The sequence below is a fragment of the Corylus avellana genome, chromosome 2 (assembly GCF_965113065.1).
Source record: "Corylus avellana chromosome 2, dhCorAvel1.hap1.2, whole genome shotgun sequence".
In the NCBI taxonomy this organism is placed as follows: Eukaryota; Viridiplantae; Streptophyta; class Magnoliopsida; order Fagales; family Betulaceae; genus Corylus; species Corylus avellana.
Window position 1 is genome coordinate 18,183,615 of NC_142491.1, and position 16,567 is coordinate 18,200,181.

Below are 16,567 nucleotides of genomic sequence, written 5' to 3' on the forward strand. Positions count from 1 at the left end.
CTCTTTATTTAATTTTCTTTTTATCTTCTCTTGCTTTATATTTATATCTCAATGTGAGATATATTATTTTATATATTCATCATCATCATATATAAAAGCCGAGTTTTGGCTCAGAGAGAGCGTAGAATTGCGACACGTGTCCTGAACTTTTTTTTTTGGTATCTTAACTCTCTCTCCCATAAATCCGTAGGTCTCTCTCTCTCTCTTCCTCTATCTCTACTTAAATGTCTTAGATCTTTCTCTCTCCCATAATTTATGTTTGAATCGATTTTTTGATTTTTTATTTGTAATCCATTGAATTGTCTTAATGAAGAAAACAAAAGGTTTTTAAATTCTCTATTTCTCTCTCTTTATTTAATTTTCTTTTTATCTTCTCTTGCTTTATGTTTATATCTCAATATGAGACAATTAAAATGTATGAGTTTTAATTTTTTAATTAATTGTGCTAACTCTCACTCTCCCATAAAAGCCGGATTTTGGCGTAGGGAGTGCTTAGAATTGCGACACGTGTCCTCCTAACTCCATTTTTTTTTTTGTCTTAACTCTCTCTCCCATAAATCCGTAGGTCTCTCTCTTTCCCTCTATCTCCACTTAAATGTCTTAAATCTCTCTCTCTCTCTCTCCCATAATTTATGTTTGAATCGATTTTTTGATTTTTTATTTGTAATGCATTGAATTGTCTTAATGAAGAAAACAAAAGGTTTTCAAATTCTCTATTTCTCTCTTTATTTAATTTTCTTTTTATCTTCTCTTGCTTTATATTTATATCTCAATGTGAGATATATTATTTTATATATTCATCATCATCATATATAAAAGCCGAGTTTTGGCTCAGAGAGAGCGTAGAATTGCAACACGTGTCCTGAACTTTTTTTTTTTTGTCTTAACTCTCTCTCCCATAAATCCGTAGGTCTCTCTCTCTCCCTCTATCTCTACTTAAATATCTTAAATCTTTCTCTCTCCCATAATTTATGTTTGAACCGATTTTTTGATTTTTTATTTGTAATGCAGTGAATTGTCTTAATTAATGAAGAAAACAAAAGGTTTTCAAATTCTCTATTTCTCTCTCTTTATTTAATTTTCTTTTTATCTTCTCTTACTTTATGTTTATATCTCAATATGAGACAATTAAAATGTATGAGTTTTATTTGTAATATATTTAATTGTCTTAATGAAGAAAACAAAAGGTTCCCAAATTCTCTCTTTCTCTCTCTGTTTATTTTTCTTTTTCTCTTCTCTTGCTTTCAATTTATATCTCAATGTTCCTTTGTCAATTTCACACTCAAATCAGGAAAAAGACCAGACTACAAGAGAGAGGTAGAGAGAGTTTCTAATCGTTGTTTCTCAATGATTTCTTTTCTTTATTTTAATTTTTTGCAGGAACAATTCTTTTCCATTTTCTAATCGTTGTTTCTCAATGAAAAATTATACTATTCTCAATGAAGAGAATAGTTATTTTCAATTATATTAGTATTTTCATTTTATTCGTTTTTTTTTTATCTTTATTTTCGGTGCTTATGTTCTTCCATTTTTGTTTTTGTCCCTTATATTTTTTCTAATTTTTTTTTTTCTTCTCTTACTTTCTATTTATATCTCAATGATCCTTTGTAAATTTCACAATCAATTCAGAAAAAGACAAGAGAGAGAGAGAGAGAGAGATTTGCATTGCAGTTTCTCAATGAAAAATTATACTGCAGTTCTTTTATATATATATATATATATATATATATATATATATATATATATTTTCTAGAACAGTTCTTTTCAATTTTCCAATCGTTGTTTCTTAATGAAAAATTATACTACAATTTTTTTAATTTTTAATTATCTAGAATAGTTATTTTCAATTAGTATTTTCATTTTTTTTTGTCCCTTATTTTTTTTTTCTAATTTATATATTATTTTTTATTCAAATGATTATTTTCTTCGGTAAATTTTACATTGAACTCAAGAAATAATAATGAGAGAGAGTTTCTTATCGTTATTTTTTGTTGATAATTTTTTAGTTTGTACATGTTGTTGTTCATTGAGTGATTTATTTATTTATTTTTATCTGTTTACATGCTTAATTAATGGGTGACATTGGTTTTTAAGGTTTCATTGGAATTGAGAAACGTATACAGTAGAAAAAGACAATTCTTTCAATTATTTTAAAATTTTATTTTTAGTTTTTTATTTTATCTTTATTTAATGTATTTATGTTCTTCCATTGTTATCCCTTAAATTTTCTACTAATTTATATATTATTTATTCAAATTGAATATTTTTCTTTTGTAAATTTCACATTGAATTAGGAAATGATAGTGAAAGAATTTCCTATCATTATTTTTGGTACGGTGTATGATGTTTTTTAAGATTATGTCAGTGTTCATTGTGTAGATTTTTTCGTCTTTGTTTTCCTGTATGTCTTAAAATTAGTTTCATTTACTTTATATATGTGAAGGATGGTTGTTAAAAAAAAAAAAAAATGGTTATGTTCTTCCATTTTTTTCCCTTAAATTTTATACTAATTTATATATTATTTATTCAAATTGATTAGTTTTCTTTTGTAAATTTCACGTTGAATTAAGGGAAATGATAGTGAAAAAGTTTCTTATCATTATTTTTGGTACGATGTATAATTAGATTATGTCAATATTCCTGCCAGTGTTTTTTATCTCTTTCATTTTTAAAAAGAAAAATTAAACTATCAACATTCTTTTGTTTACAAAATTAGTAAACATAACTGTAATCAAATATCAATATACTCATATATTTTAGAACACTTCTTTATTTTTGTCAGTGTAATAGAAATTTTTTTAAAAAAAATTGTTTATGAGGAGAAAGTTCAACTCCTGAAAGACAAAAGTTTACCATAATGGATTGTGTAGTGGAGGAAAAGTGGTGTCATTGTTGGAATATAATGATTAATCAATCATTTTATATAATTGATTAATCTATTTTTTTTATTTTGATTTTTTTTCCTTTATATTTCGTTTTAAGCTACATATATGGGAACAAATATTTAATATGTTTCAGTTTATAAAAACTAAAATTTATGAATTTTTAAATTTATTAGATATGTATTGAGTAAAACTATGATCTAAAAGGATCTTATGAACATTTGTCATTTTTGGTAGCTAATTAGTTAATTAAGAGAAAAAAATAAAAATTGTTGTTGATAATCTTTTAAAGACTTTTTGAGTAAATTACAAAATAAAAAAAAACCCGGCGCGCAGCGCGGGCTCTAAGCTAGTAATACATAAACAAGCAGTGACAATTTTGTAAATCCATGTATATTCTTCATTTTTTTTTTTATCAGAAGAAGAGATGGGGATTGAATACCTACTCTTAAGTTTTTCTAAACGGATGATTGCCGTCTCTCTTACACTCTCTCACATTCTCAGCTTAAATTGATCTTTAGATTCTGTGATATTTCAAGCCCCTTTGATTTTGTTTGATTTGGCATGTTTTTCTATGGATGATAGTCAATCTATTGTAGGCATTGGTTTTCGAGAGTCTACTTTAGTCCACAGTAACATAGTTCTTGTGAATAATTTCCTCACAAGAATATATAGCTGGGGTCCACCCTAATCTCAGAAATTGAGGTGCAATCTGTTTTGAAACACAAGTTCGATCTCCTTGAGTTATCAATGAGCTCTATAGCATTTAACAGTTACTAATCATAGTTGAGTAATCCATAAGCCTATAGTTTAGCCTTTGGATAAGCCAATAAATAGAATTTGGAAACAACTTCCTAGCACAAAAATTGATAGACACTAATTTCAAATTTGTTATGATTTGGTGTGGTGCAAACCAAAACCTGGCTCAGTTTTGATGATTTCGTCATTTCGTTATAAGAAAGCTGCATAACTTATCCTCCATGAAAAACATGCAAAATTAATCTTCGCTGCTACAACGGTGAAATCTGCTCAAGCAATCAAGGTTGTTTTGGCTTAATTTGCTGATATTTCGGGTTTGAAGGCTAACCCGAGTAAGAGTTGTGTTCTATTCTGGTCTGTTTGCTACCGAGAAGGAACTTATGCTTGATTGTCTTCAAATGAAGGAGGCAAATCTTCCTGTGCACTACCTCGGGGTCCCTCTAATATCGAAAAAATTGTCAGTAGTGGACTATGGTGTTTTCCTTGAGAAAGTTTCAGCAAACATCAACTCTTGGTTGTCCAAGAAATTAACTTTTGATGGCAGGTTATTTATTTTTATCCTCCCTAAACAGATTATCAGACTTTTGGAGCAAAAGTTCAACAGATTCCTTTGGTCAGGGATGCCAACTCTACAGAAAGGAAGTTGGAGCTTGATATGTGTACCTAAGAAGGAGGGAGGTTTGGGAATTAAAAGATTGGAGGATTGGAACAAGGCTTCCATGTTGAGGCACATTTGGAATCTTTTTGCAAGGGCTATCTCTTTGTGGGTTGCATGGGTGAAAGAGTACTCGCTAAAAGGCAAGAGCTTTTGGCAATTGAAAATCCCTCAAGTGTGCTATTGGAGTTGGAGGAAACTCTTGAAGTTGCCTGACATTGCTAGACAATTCATTTTGTTTAAGGTTGGGAATGATAGGAGTTTTACTGAGATTTGGAATTTGTTTCCTTTCCTGTGTGGTGTAATGCAGTATAGAAAAGCTGAGAAACTTTGGTTGTCTTGCATACTTATGGAGGTAAGGAATTTTCTCAATTCCTCAAGATCATTCAATTCCATAAAGGCTACTGTAACATAACCAAGATAGGTTCAATAGAAAATATTAAGGGTTCGAGATGACTGCTTTTTATAGAAAATGTCACCAATACAGAGGCTCGAAGGTATAAGAGACAGCAATAACAATGGTGGAGAGGATAATCCATGTGCTGATGAACATACTCTGAACCACCGGGAATGCTTGGATACCGATCGGATGTAGGCAATAGCTTTGCTCAATGTTATAGGGGAAATCAAAATGAAAAGAGAATGTGCTCATTCCGAGACGAGAATGCCTCATGAAAGAGCTCACGAGTGCCCATTTTTCACGAGTAATGCTAGAAATCACTTCTTTATCCTACTATGCTGACATGACAGTACCAATGCATCTTCCGATGAGTCATTGTTAACAAAAAAAAAAGGCAAACTAATACTGTCACGTCAACATAATAAAATAATGGTGAAATAGAAGTATGGTTTCTAATATTTCCTTTTTCCACATTGTGAGCGCAAAGTGAGGTGGTCCGCTTTCTCACATTATGGACGAAAAATTAAAAATAAACATCATCTCTTAGTAGGTAACAATCCCCATTGTTTTAAAGATAGAAACATATTGTGAAACTGCAATAAATCTGGTTGTAACATTTATAATGGGTAACAATCCCCATCTCTTCTGCCAAAAAGAAAGTTAGAATATATATGGATTTACAAAAATTGGCACTACTTGTTTAAGTACTACAACAACTCTTGTAATCGAGAAGTGAGATCAGTGAAGATGTCTTCACTGCAGGGGATTGTGAGGCCCCCCATTGGATGATCAAATCCAAATTCTTCCTCAGCCTTGTTTAGCAAATCTTGAAATGAAGGCTGGTTCAAGAATGATACCTGAACAACGAACCGCTTCTTTTGGCCCTCTCCAACATATATAGCAAGGTGGCCTTTTGGAACATCCATAAATTGTGAAGCTGCTTTCTTTGCAAATGAGTTTGATCGCCGCAGAATGTTCTTAGCATTTGTAACACCAGGCAAGCGAATGGCCATTGCTATCTGCCCACAAAGATGGTGAAGATCACAGATGAAATGGGTGAAGAAAGTAAAGGATTTGAAAGCAGAGGATGTGAGGACTTGGTTTGGCTATGCAATGATATGCATATGTATATATAAGCATTTGAGGTCTCTGAAATGAGGAGTGAGTGGTGCAGAGGCATTCCGGTGGGGATCATTTGTTCGAAACATAAGCATTTGAAGGATCACATGGACTTGTCTTCAAACTCATCGTCAAGGACATTAAAAGTTGGAAGACATTTTAGGCATGCTTTTCTGGGTGAACAACCTACAAGGGCCCCAATTGAAATCAAAGATATATAAGTGGATTGGAGCAACTTCTCAACGTCTGGCATGCAGAGATAAACATTTGAAGTATGTGAAATGTGAAGTGAGTGGTGTTCTGGCATACAGGTGGCAGGATATTTGAAGGATCACATGGAGCTGTCCTCCAACTCATTGCCAAGAACTTGGCAGTGGTTGAGACATATCTGTTGGAGCACATTTTGCGCAATCTTTTCTGGGAGAACAACCCACAAGGGCCCCAGTTGAAATCAAAGACATATTGGGATTGTAAAACACTTTCAACATATATGTCCAGTATCCTCTTCTAGTGAATTGTCAGCCAGTCGTACAGAGATTTATCCAATCCATATGTCTTTGATTTCAACTGGGTCCCTTGTAGGTTGTTCTCCAAGAAATATAAAGCCTCAATCACTACCATGTTGTTGAGATGGAAGACAAGTCCATGTGATCCTTCAAATGCTTATGCCCTACTCGACATTTGAGAGACTTTCACAAGCTATATATATATATATATATATATATATATGCACATAACACATCATTCCATACCCAAACACAAGTCTTCAAATCCTCTGCCATCAAATCCTTACTTTCTCTCCTCCCTTTTAGTTTCTGAGCTTCACTATCTTTCCCAGAAACAACATACATAGATAGCAATGGCCATTCGTTTGCCTGGTATTACAAATGCTAAGAACATTCTCCGCCGATCAAACTCATTTGCAAAGAAAGCAGCTCCAGCATTTATGGATGTTCCAAAAGGCCACCTTGCTATATATGTTGGAGAGAGCCAAAAGAAGCGGTTTGTTGTTCCAGTATCATTTCTTAACCACTCTTCATTCCAACAATTGCTAGGCAAGGCTGAGGAAGAATTTGGATTTGATCATCCAATGGGTGGCCTCACAATCCCCTGCAGTGAAGACATCTTCATTCATCTCACTTCTCGCTTACATGAGTTGATGTAATACATAAACAAGTAGTGCCAATTTTGTAAATCCATGTATATTCTTCATTTTTTTTAACAGAAGAAGAGATGGGGTTTGACTACCTACCCTGAGTTTTTCTAATCGAATGATTGCATTTTCTCTTACAATCTTCTCACATTCTCCTCAGTTTAAATTGATCTTTTTATTCCGTGTTATTCAAGCCCCTTTGATTTTGTTTGATTTGGCATGTTTTTCTATGGATATTTGTGAATACCAGTCAGTTTAATTGGTAAAATATTTTCATTTAATTGATAAAAAAAAAAAAATTTTGGTCTTGTTGATTGAGAAAAAAATTTCTTCACAAAAGAAAAACATTATCAAACACCAAAATATGTTTGTGAGTATACCATGACAGTTTGATAAGTGGTATACTCATTTTCATTTTTCTTGGTTTTTCTAGGATTCAGATATCATGCAGATTTAGAGTCATTTCATCAAGATTTGTCTAGTGACTTGAATCTTTCAAATTAGCAGTCATCCAAAAATTTAACTAGGTCAAAAGATTATCTGCATATCTTCTCCGTGGCTCTCGTTTATTTTTTTCTTTGATACCACACCCAATTATAACATTTGTTCAGAATCAATTGTATGAACAAGGAACATGTGCAAGAGATTTGCATAGGAGGAGTGCAAATAATATTATGTTATGAAGAAATGACCAAAGTTAAACTTTGAATGATCCTACAACATGTAGGTAAATTTCTTTGGGTTTCAAAAATGAGGTAGCATTCCCTTGCCTTCAATTCCTTATTCCTCATGTGAACAGAAACAAATCATAAATCTCTAGTATAACATAAAAAGATTTTACCAATCACGGTAACTACAGAAATCTTTAGTCTAATTTGGTCCCGGCAACATATTTCTTGTGAATAATTTCTTCAAGAATATATAACTGGTTTACAGACTAATCTCAGAAATTGAAGTGCAGTCTGTTCTGAAACACAAGTTTTCCTTGAGTTATCTTTATAGCATTTAGCAGTAACTAATCGAAGTTCAGTACTCCACGAGCCTATACAGCTTCCTAACACAAAATTGGACACTAATTTCAAATTTGTTTATGATTGATTCCGGTGCAAAGCAAAACCTTGCTCAGTTTGATGATTTCATCATTTGGTTTTAATTGAACTGTGTACAATAGAGAAACTTTCTCAGTACTTCAAAAAATGTTCTGATAAACCACTGAAGTTTGAAGATGACCCTGACATAAGAAAGCTTCATAGACTATCATCCAAAGAAAAACATGCAAAATTAAATTAAATAGAAGGGCCTAGAAATGTCTCAGAATCTTAAGAGGATCAATTCAATCTGAAAGGTAATATCAGTATTACATTTGTTAGGAGAATGCAACAGAAACTGCAAGAATTGTATTTGTAACATTTTTCGGTAATCAACCCCCCATCACTTCATCTGCCTATAATAAATAAAGAATATGCATGGATTTACAAAACTGTCTCTGCTATTTTATTTTAGTGTCGCGTATCAGAATTCATGTAAGTGAGAAGTGAGATCAATGAAGATGTCTTCACTGCAGGGAATTGTGAGACCACCCATTGGATGATGGAATCCAAATTCATCCTCAGCCTTGTTTAGCAAATCTTGAAATGAAGGCTGGTTCAAGAATGATATGGGAACTACAAATCGCTTCTTTTCACTCTCTCCAACATATACTGCTATGTACCCTTTTGGAACATCTGCAAATGTTGAAGCTGCTTGCTTTGTAAATGAGTTTGATCGGCGGAGAATGTGTTTAGCATGCATAATACCAGGTAAACGAATTGCCATTGCTATCTATCTGTATTATTGCTCAGAAAGATGGTGAAGATCACAAATGAAAACTGAAAAGGGAGAAGAAAGTAAGGACTTGATACAAGAGGATCTGAAGACTGGATCTTGCTGTGAAAGGATTTCTTCAGACTTCATATATATAATTATAGATGAGTGGTGCAGAGGGATCCAGGTGGGATTGGTGGGAGACATTAGCATTTGAAGGATCACATGGACCTGCCTTTCTACTCATCATGAAGTACTTGGTAGTGATTGAGACTTTGGAAAACTCTGAGCACAAGCATTTGCTGGGACAACAACCTACAAGGGACCCAGTTGAAAGGAAAGACATGTGGATTGGAGAAAATTTGAACTAACTGGCTGACCTCTTGCTATGGAGCCATGGAGGACAGGATTAGACATATATGTCGATCATGCAAACTTAACTCGTATCTTTACAACAAGTTTAACCTCAATGAAATCTGGATGCTAGAAACAGGAAAGTTATCTGTATCAGCAAAATACTCGAGTCTATGATATTCTCTTAATTTGCCTTAGTACAATGACTTTGAGGACAAACCCCCGTGGAGAGCACATGAAGTATGTCCTACAAGTAGTCATAGCTGGAGCAACCCTACATTTCTCAAACAAGTACTGCATTGTAAGTGATGAAATTATTGCAAGCAACTGTAACAATCATCAGAAGACATGTCAAATTTTAGGTGCCGAGTCTTGGCACAAGAAGTTTCTTCTCTTTTCTCCCCATTTTTGTTCACTTTTGTTATGATCTCATAATCTGTTAGGATTGTCGAGACTATGCGATTTAGTGAAAAATTACAGAGAAAATGAAGTGAAAACGCATGGGAATTCATGTGGTTCAGCAGTATGCCTACATCTACATAAACTAGTGGCTAATTTCACCTCTCGACTCCGCCCATGTGGCCTTTATACTAAAGATCTGTGTTACTTCAGAATATTAGCCATCATTTCTACTATAATCAATGTAAGAGATAGTAACAACCTCTGGTCATTTACAAATAAAAATAAGCCTTCCAAGGGTCTCTTCTTTAGCAAGAAAGCACATCTAAAATTAAATTATTTGTTACAACTGCATATGTTGATATTATGCTGACAGACTCCATACTAGCCAAAATCTTTTAACTAGATTAAAAATTAGAAAGTGAAAACACATAACAATGGATCAAAGACTTGGGAAAAATGCTGGTTCCTCTTAGTTAACAAACAAAGCCATTATATTCAATGGTATAAAACCATGTGGTTTTTGAAAAAAGTAAGCCTTGATTGAATTGTTTGTTTCATAATGGCAATTACACTCACAATCCCAATGGTTATTGTTAAATCACAAGTTAACCCAAAAGTCTAAGCTAATAAAAAATTTTTCGATTTAATTATTTTTCTTACCGTTATCATAGGTGGTGGTTACAGTGTGAAACAAAGGAGCTAAGGCATTAACCAATACATAAAGAAGGACTTATATGAAAAAGATTTGCATGGAATGTTTTGATCCCAAATTTTCATATAAAAGAACAAGAATTTTACAATGATTTGTGAAATAACCCAATGCTCTTATTTCAAAATTGAAAAGATTGGATTTTTGGGTCAATGGTGTTCTCAACACTACTCATTATCATGTCTTTCATTTCTCTTTTGAGCCACCCAGATTACGAGTAGATCACTGAAGGCTTCTCTGCGTCGGATTTTGTGAGATATTTCGGGTATAAAGTTGGAACCATGAAGCACCTCCTCTGAGTTTCTCCACACTGCCTTCAAATCCGTGGCCTCTTGAGCTCCCTACATCTTCTGGAAAATCTGCTTGCCCTGAGCAGTCCAAGGCGAAGGGATATGTTCTTCAGATACTGCAGTACCTTCTGCTTAGCAACATTCACAACCTTATCCTTCTCCAGAAAGAGATAAAGTGCATGAGTTTACAAATCTGTTTTGCTGATTAATCTTGCTTCCATGTATCACAATCTGTTTAAGCGAGAAGTGAGATCAATAAGGACATCTTCTCTGCAAGGAATTGTTAGACCACCCATTGGATGATCGAACCCAAATTCTTCTGCAGCCTCATTTAACAAGTTCTGAAATGAAGGCTCATTTAGGTATGATATAGGTAGAATGAACCGCTTCTTCTGGCCCTCACCAACATAGACTGCAAAGTAACCTTTCGGAACAATTTTAGTTGTGAAAGCTGCTTCTTTGCCGCTTAGAAAAGACCCGCGGAGAAGCTGCTTAACATGCATAATTGCAGGAACTCGAATAGCCATTTCTGTAAAAGCTTGACCTTCAGAAACGATTTTGGAGAAAAAGGTGGATAAATGTTTACTTGTGGAGATAAGTGGATTTGGTTTGGCTGTTGGAATAGCATGTATGTGTATATATAGATGAAAGGAGGGATAGGAAAATCTCTGAAATGTGAGTATGAGTATTGTGGGGTATTGGTGAAAGACATAGGCATTTGAAGGATCACATGCTTTTGTCTTCCAACTCATCATCAAGAACTTGGTGCTGGTTGGAATAGTACTTCAAGGACGACCTTATGTCCAAGAATTTCTGGGAGGGTAACCAACATCGGACCCCACTTGAAGTCAAGAGATGTGGCTAGGAGAAACCTCCTGTGGAGTTCTAATGTTATGTGGCCAGCATTCTCAATTGGAGTAAATCTTAAAGAGAGAACTATCTAACATTGGGGACCGTGACAAGGACATTTTCCAATAGCGATCATATGGTTTGGTCTCTATTTTCGTTAATTTTCATGCTCTAATCTATATGTTGTTATTCATTAATCATAGCCTGTCACAAACAAGTTATCACTTCATGTGAAGATGATGCTTAATACAAAATGCAGAAGAATTGGAGAGGAAATGAGCGGACCCTGAATCTGAAAGGTTGATCAAATAGGAAAACCAAACCACTCTAGAATCTCAAAGGATGAAGAAAGTTTTTAATTCTATTTGGTCAATGCAGGAGTTTCTATTGGTGGACCACAACCAGATAATCCACAATGGTCAACTATAGCAGCCTTCACCTTCAAGATATATATTGCATGCCTAAGATGTATGATTTTAATGATTGGATTGAATGCTAAGTGATGACCAATGGCTAGTGTATATGAAAAATTTCCTAGACCATCACGTGAAGGACAATATCAGGTGTGAGTCATTCATGTTTTTTCCTTCAAAACACAATGCTAATTATAAACCGCTTGGTCCAACTAAGGGGGAAAATTCAAAATGCCACAGGAAATTGGAAAGAAACTTAGAAAAGAATAATTAATGTATGTTGTCTAACTAGAAAAGAAAAATTCAAAAGTCAGATGAAGGGTATTCTGAATGCTCTAGCTTCATTCTTGTTCCAGTTATGTACTTCATGAACATGAACATTTCTAAGCTTAATCTTCTAACACCATGCTACCAAATGAGTTGTAAGAGTCAAATGTCAGTGAATAGGGACTATTTATCCTTTCCCTTCCTTATCAACTAATAACAACAGGCAATAGCATCACTTGTGACTCAAAATTTGAAATTAAGGCCATCAGGGTTATCTTTAAATTGCCTACAGAGTCTTCTCTCTTAACAGTTTCCTTTTCACTGTTAATTTTCATCCAATTTAACTTCTGGTTTCCATCCAACTACATAAAAAATATTTCTCTCACCCTCCTTTCTACAACTCGCTCAGCTGTCCAATCACATCCCACAAGCTAAGCCTAGCTTCTGAATTTGATAACATAATACATATACCAACATTCTTAGGATCCAGCTCAAGTGCTCCAAGCAGCCAATTTCTGCAACCCAAAATTCCCATAATCTGCCCATCTCCCTACATAGCATCTCATTCATTAGCTTTCATGCCTTACCAATGTCCATTTTCTTCACTTGCTGCTATATATAATAGAAAGACATCATTTTCGACTGATTGACAGATGATATAATGTAAAAAACATATGATGTTATGACTAGGCAAGCTTAGAGCTTTGTTTAATTGAAATCAAATTGTTTGGACCTCTGCTTTATGCTATGTTTAATTACCACTTATCCCAAAGCTTAAGCTAATAGGAAATTGTGTTTTAATTATTTATGTAATACTTTAACAAAAAATAAAAAATAGACACTGATTATGTAAAAGAAAAAAAGCAATGATTCTATTTAACAGTTTCTTCAAATGGAGAGATCTTTTTTTTTTTTTTTTTTTTCTGCCAAATAGCAGAAAACCAGAAAGAAAAAGAAAAAGAAAAAATTGATTTACAATGTATTGGCAAGATTCTAATTATGAACTACTCAAGCGAGAAGTGACATCAATGAAAGTATCTACTCTGCATGGAATTGTCAAACCACCAGTGGGATGATTAAACCCGAATTCTTCTTCAGCCTTTCTTAGCAAATCTTGAAATGAAGGCTGGTTTAAGTAGGACACGGGAACCACAAATCTTTGCTTCTGCTTCTCTCCAACATAAACTGCAAAGAAGCCTCTTGGTACATTTGATGATGTTGAAGCTGCTCTAGATGCAGTCGAAGCAGACCTGCGTACAATTTGCTTAGCAAGAGCAACAACCGGCAAACGAACTCCCATGCTTTTGTTTTTATATGTATTTTCAGAAAAGAATGAAGAAAGAGATCCTAGAGGATTTGTTCTTTCAAGAAAGCTATCAATAGAGAATGCGAAGGCTTGAGTTTGTTGAGACCATAGATATGTATGTTTTTATAGATGGAAGTGGTATGTGAAAAATCCTGCAAGTGGTCAAGAGGAATTTGCTGGGATATATCTCATGAGGGTATCACATGGGTTGGCCTTCCAACTAATCAGCAAAGGTTGGCATGCAAAATTTTTTGTGTTTATATGTTGATAAACACTATGCCCTACAACTTTCAAGATAAGCTAATGAAGGACCAGCCAGAGATTGGAAGAGAAGCAGGATACTCATGTTGATATCAATATGAGAGAAAAACTAAGTGACCGTTGGACAAAGGACAAGCTTAAGACATGTGGTCATTTTTTAAGGGACAATAAATAAGTAGATGGAGATGACATACTAAAGCCCAGTTACAATAGGAAGGTAAAATATTTAAAAAGGAGAAGTAAAGCTTTGAAGAGGAGTCAATGGGGGGAAGTTCAAGAAAGCCATGGGTGTTGTTGAACCACCTATACCCAATTGTAAGCTTTCCCTTACAAGATTCAGTTCACCCAATTTCAGATGATGATCTCTGTCCAAATGATCTGACTTCAACATCTCTTCCTCCTGCTTCTCATCCCTCAAACCAAATGCAGGATCTAAACTATGAAATAAGAATGCATTCTACTCAATGCCTATTTCGATCATTTAAGCAAGCTTTTTGATGTGTTGAACTCTTCCATTTTGATCATCTAAACTTTTAAATCATGTCAATAAGGGATTATTGCGAGGATTTCACTTCCCTTGTCGGATTGTAGACATCAAATTGGCACTCCAGTCGCAGATAGCCAGCCTATACACACAAGGTTGCGGATAATGTAATGCAATGGCAATCCAATTAAGTCCAATGACCCAAATATTAATGCATTAGCTCCTCTGCATTATACAATTGAAGCCATTGTGAAAGCTTGTATGACATTTTTGGTCGAAGAGAACAAATTATATATAAGAAAGATAATTATTTTATATATTTGCATGGAAAGTTTACTACTGAATTTCATTGCTGACAAATGCAAAATTTTACAACGCATAATGAAATAACTCAAATCTCTTCATTCAAAACTGAATAGACAGCTTTGGGTCAATTGTGTCAAACAGTTCATGTTTAACAGACCAGCCATTTTCATGTCCATCTCGCTTTTGAGCCCCTACCAGTGAGGTCAATCAATGCCTGAAAATAAAAGATGCTTATAAAATTGGAACTCCTCCTGGTCGGCTTCTCCAATGTGAACAGCATTGGCCTTCTGAAAGATCATGACCTTGTGTCATCTGCACTCATTGGAGATAGGCTTAACTTGAATGATCCTCGGCGAATGGATTCCCAGACCGCCATTTTCTTGAGAAACTTCAGTGATTTCTGTCATGTGAGTAGACATTTCCTGCTCTGCTCCTTCTGCCACAGAGAAGAAATGTGTCTAGTTTGATCCAGCTTAGTGCGCCCTGCACTAAAATGCATTTAAGCAAGAAGTGAGATTGATGAAGATGCTTCTCTGCAAGGAATTGTGAGACCACCCATTGGATGATCAAACCCAAATTCTTCCTCTGCCTTACTTAGCAGTTCTTGAAAGGAAGGCTCATTCAGGTATGATATGGGTACCACAAATCGCTTCTTCTGTTCCTCTCCAACATATACTGCAAAATAGCCTTTTGGAACACTTTTAGCAAGACCAGAAACAGACCTGCTTACAATCTTCTTAGCGTGCATTATACGAGGCAGAAAAGCCATTTGAGTTTATATTATGACTTTGGAAGAGGCTATAGTTCACAAATGACTTGGGAGAAGGAAGAAAATATTTGCTACAAAAGATACTGAGGATATGATTTGGCTATGGATAATGTCTAAATCGTGTTTGTATTTATAGATGGAAGGTTGTCTACGAAAATCTCTGAAATGTGTGAGTGCTGTGGAGGCAATTGTTATGCGTGCCTTGAATCTAGGGGTGGGACCCAACCAATTTTGTTGTATTATACAAGGATTGGAATTCCCTTTCATGGTTGGAGTTGGAGTTTTTTGTCCTACACAAAAGTGGGTCTCCTTGTTGGACTTTTAGTAGGAAAAAAGCACCGACTATGTGCTCCTATATAAAGACAAGTGCTGTGCAGCAATGAGGTGTGCAAAAATCAAAGTAATATTTGCTTTGGTGTGTCAAAAGCAATTGAGAGAAAGAAAAGGTGAGAGCAAGAAAAAGAGAGAGTTTGTTTTTTTCCCTTTTTGTTATTATTCTCCTTTGGGCAAAGTGAGAATTGGGTGTATTTGGGGCTTTGGGTTTGAGTGGTTTTCTCACCCTGTTACTCTCTTGTACTCATCTTTTGATAGTGAATTTTCTCTGGGTTGTCTCCGCCAGTGGATGTAGGCTTGTTAAGCCGAACCACTTAAATCTTTGTGTCGTGTGTGATTGCTTATCTTTATTATTCCGCATTCTTTTATTTTTCGCATCTCACGGGTCTTGGGAAATAGGATTAATTTCCTAACAACTGGTATCAGAGCTGTTGGTTCGAGTGGGAGCGATGGCAGGTGAAGAAGGAAAGATGGGAATCGAGAAATTCGACGGCAAAGATTTTGGCTATTGGAAGGTACTGATTGAAGACATTCTTTATGGGAAGGATCTTCATCAACCTCTTTTGGAAGAACAACCCGACGACATGTATGATAGCGAGTGGGCTTCGCTTGATCGTAAAGCCCTAGCAGTTATCAGGTTATCTCTGTCAAAATCAGTTGCACACAACTTTGTAAAGGAGAAGACCACAGCAGGTCTAATGAAGGCTTTGTCAAGCATGTATGAGAAGCCTTCGGCTAACAACAAGGTGCATCTGATGAACAAATTGTTCAACCTAAAGATGGCGGAAGGAGCTTCGGTGGCACATCATCTCAATGAGTTCAACACCATCACAAATCAATTGTCCTCAGTGAAAATTAATTTTGATGATGAGGTTCGCGCGTTGATCGTCTTGGCATCTTTGCCAAATAGCTGGGAAGCAGTGAGGATGGCTGTGAGTAACTCTATAGGAAAGAGTAAACTGAGCTATGAAGACGTCAGGGATTTGATTCTCAGTGAAGAGGTTCGCAGAAGAGATGCGGGTGAAGCCTCTTGTTCTGGTGCTGCTTTAAACC

At 35.0% G+C, this 16,567-nt stretch overlaps 3 protein-coding genes and 3 pseudogenes across 3 annotated transcripts; 1 reads left to right on the forward strand and 5 right to left on the reverse strand.

Annotated features, from left to right (window-relative positions):
- Positions 1 to 5,403: 5,403 nt before the first annotated feature.
- LOC132181966 (auxin-induced protein 15A-like) lies at positions 5,404 to 5,759 on the reverse strand. Its single transcript, XM_059595183.2, has one exon. It carries the CDS (start codon positions 5,707 to 5,709, stop codon positions 5,404 to 5,406), a length of 306 nt encoding a protein of 101 aa, XP_059451166.2. The 5' UTR covers positions 5,710 to 5,759.
- An 821-nt stretch (positions 5,760 to 6,580) lies between these two features.
- Positions 6,581 to 6,999, forward strand: LOC132181927 (auxin-responsive protein SAUR23 pseudogene; annotated as a pseudogene).
- A 1,364-nt stretch (positions 7,000 to 8,363) lies between these two features.
- On the reverse strand, positions 8,364 to 8,866 carry LOC132181973 (auxin-induced protein 15A-like). Its single transcript, XM_059595191.2, has one exon. It carries the CDS (start codon positions 8,781 to 8,783, stop codon positions 8,481 to 8,483), a length of 303 nt encoding a protein of 100 aa, XP_059451174.1. The 5' UTR covers positions 8,784 to 8,866; the 3' UTR covers positions 8,364 to 8,480.
- Positions 8,867 to 10,402: 1,536 nt separating this feature from the next.
- LOC132181987 (auxin-responsive protein SAUR20-like) lies at positions 10,403 to 11,281 on the reverse strand. Its single transcript, XM_059595203.2, has one exon. It carries the CDS (start codon positions 11,279 to 11,281, stop codon positions 10,751 to 10,753), a length of 531 nt encoding a protein of 176 aa, XP_059451186.2. The 3' UTR covers positions 10,403 to 10,750.
- Positions 11,282 to 13,052: 1,771 nt separating this feature from the next.
- On the reverse strand, positions 13,053 to 13,355 carry LOC132181996 (auxin-responsive protein SAUR21 pseudogene; annotated as a pseudogene).
- Positions 13,356 to 14,911: 1,556 nt separating this feature from the next.
- Positions 14,912 to 15,166, reverse strand: LOC132182024 (auxin-responsive protein SAUR24 pseudogene; annotated as a pseudogene).
- Positions 15,167 to 16,567: the final 1,401 nt, after the last annotated feature.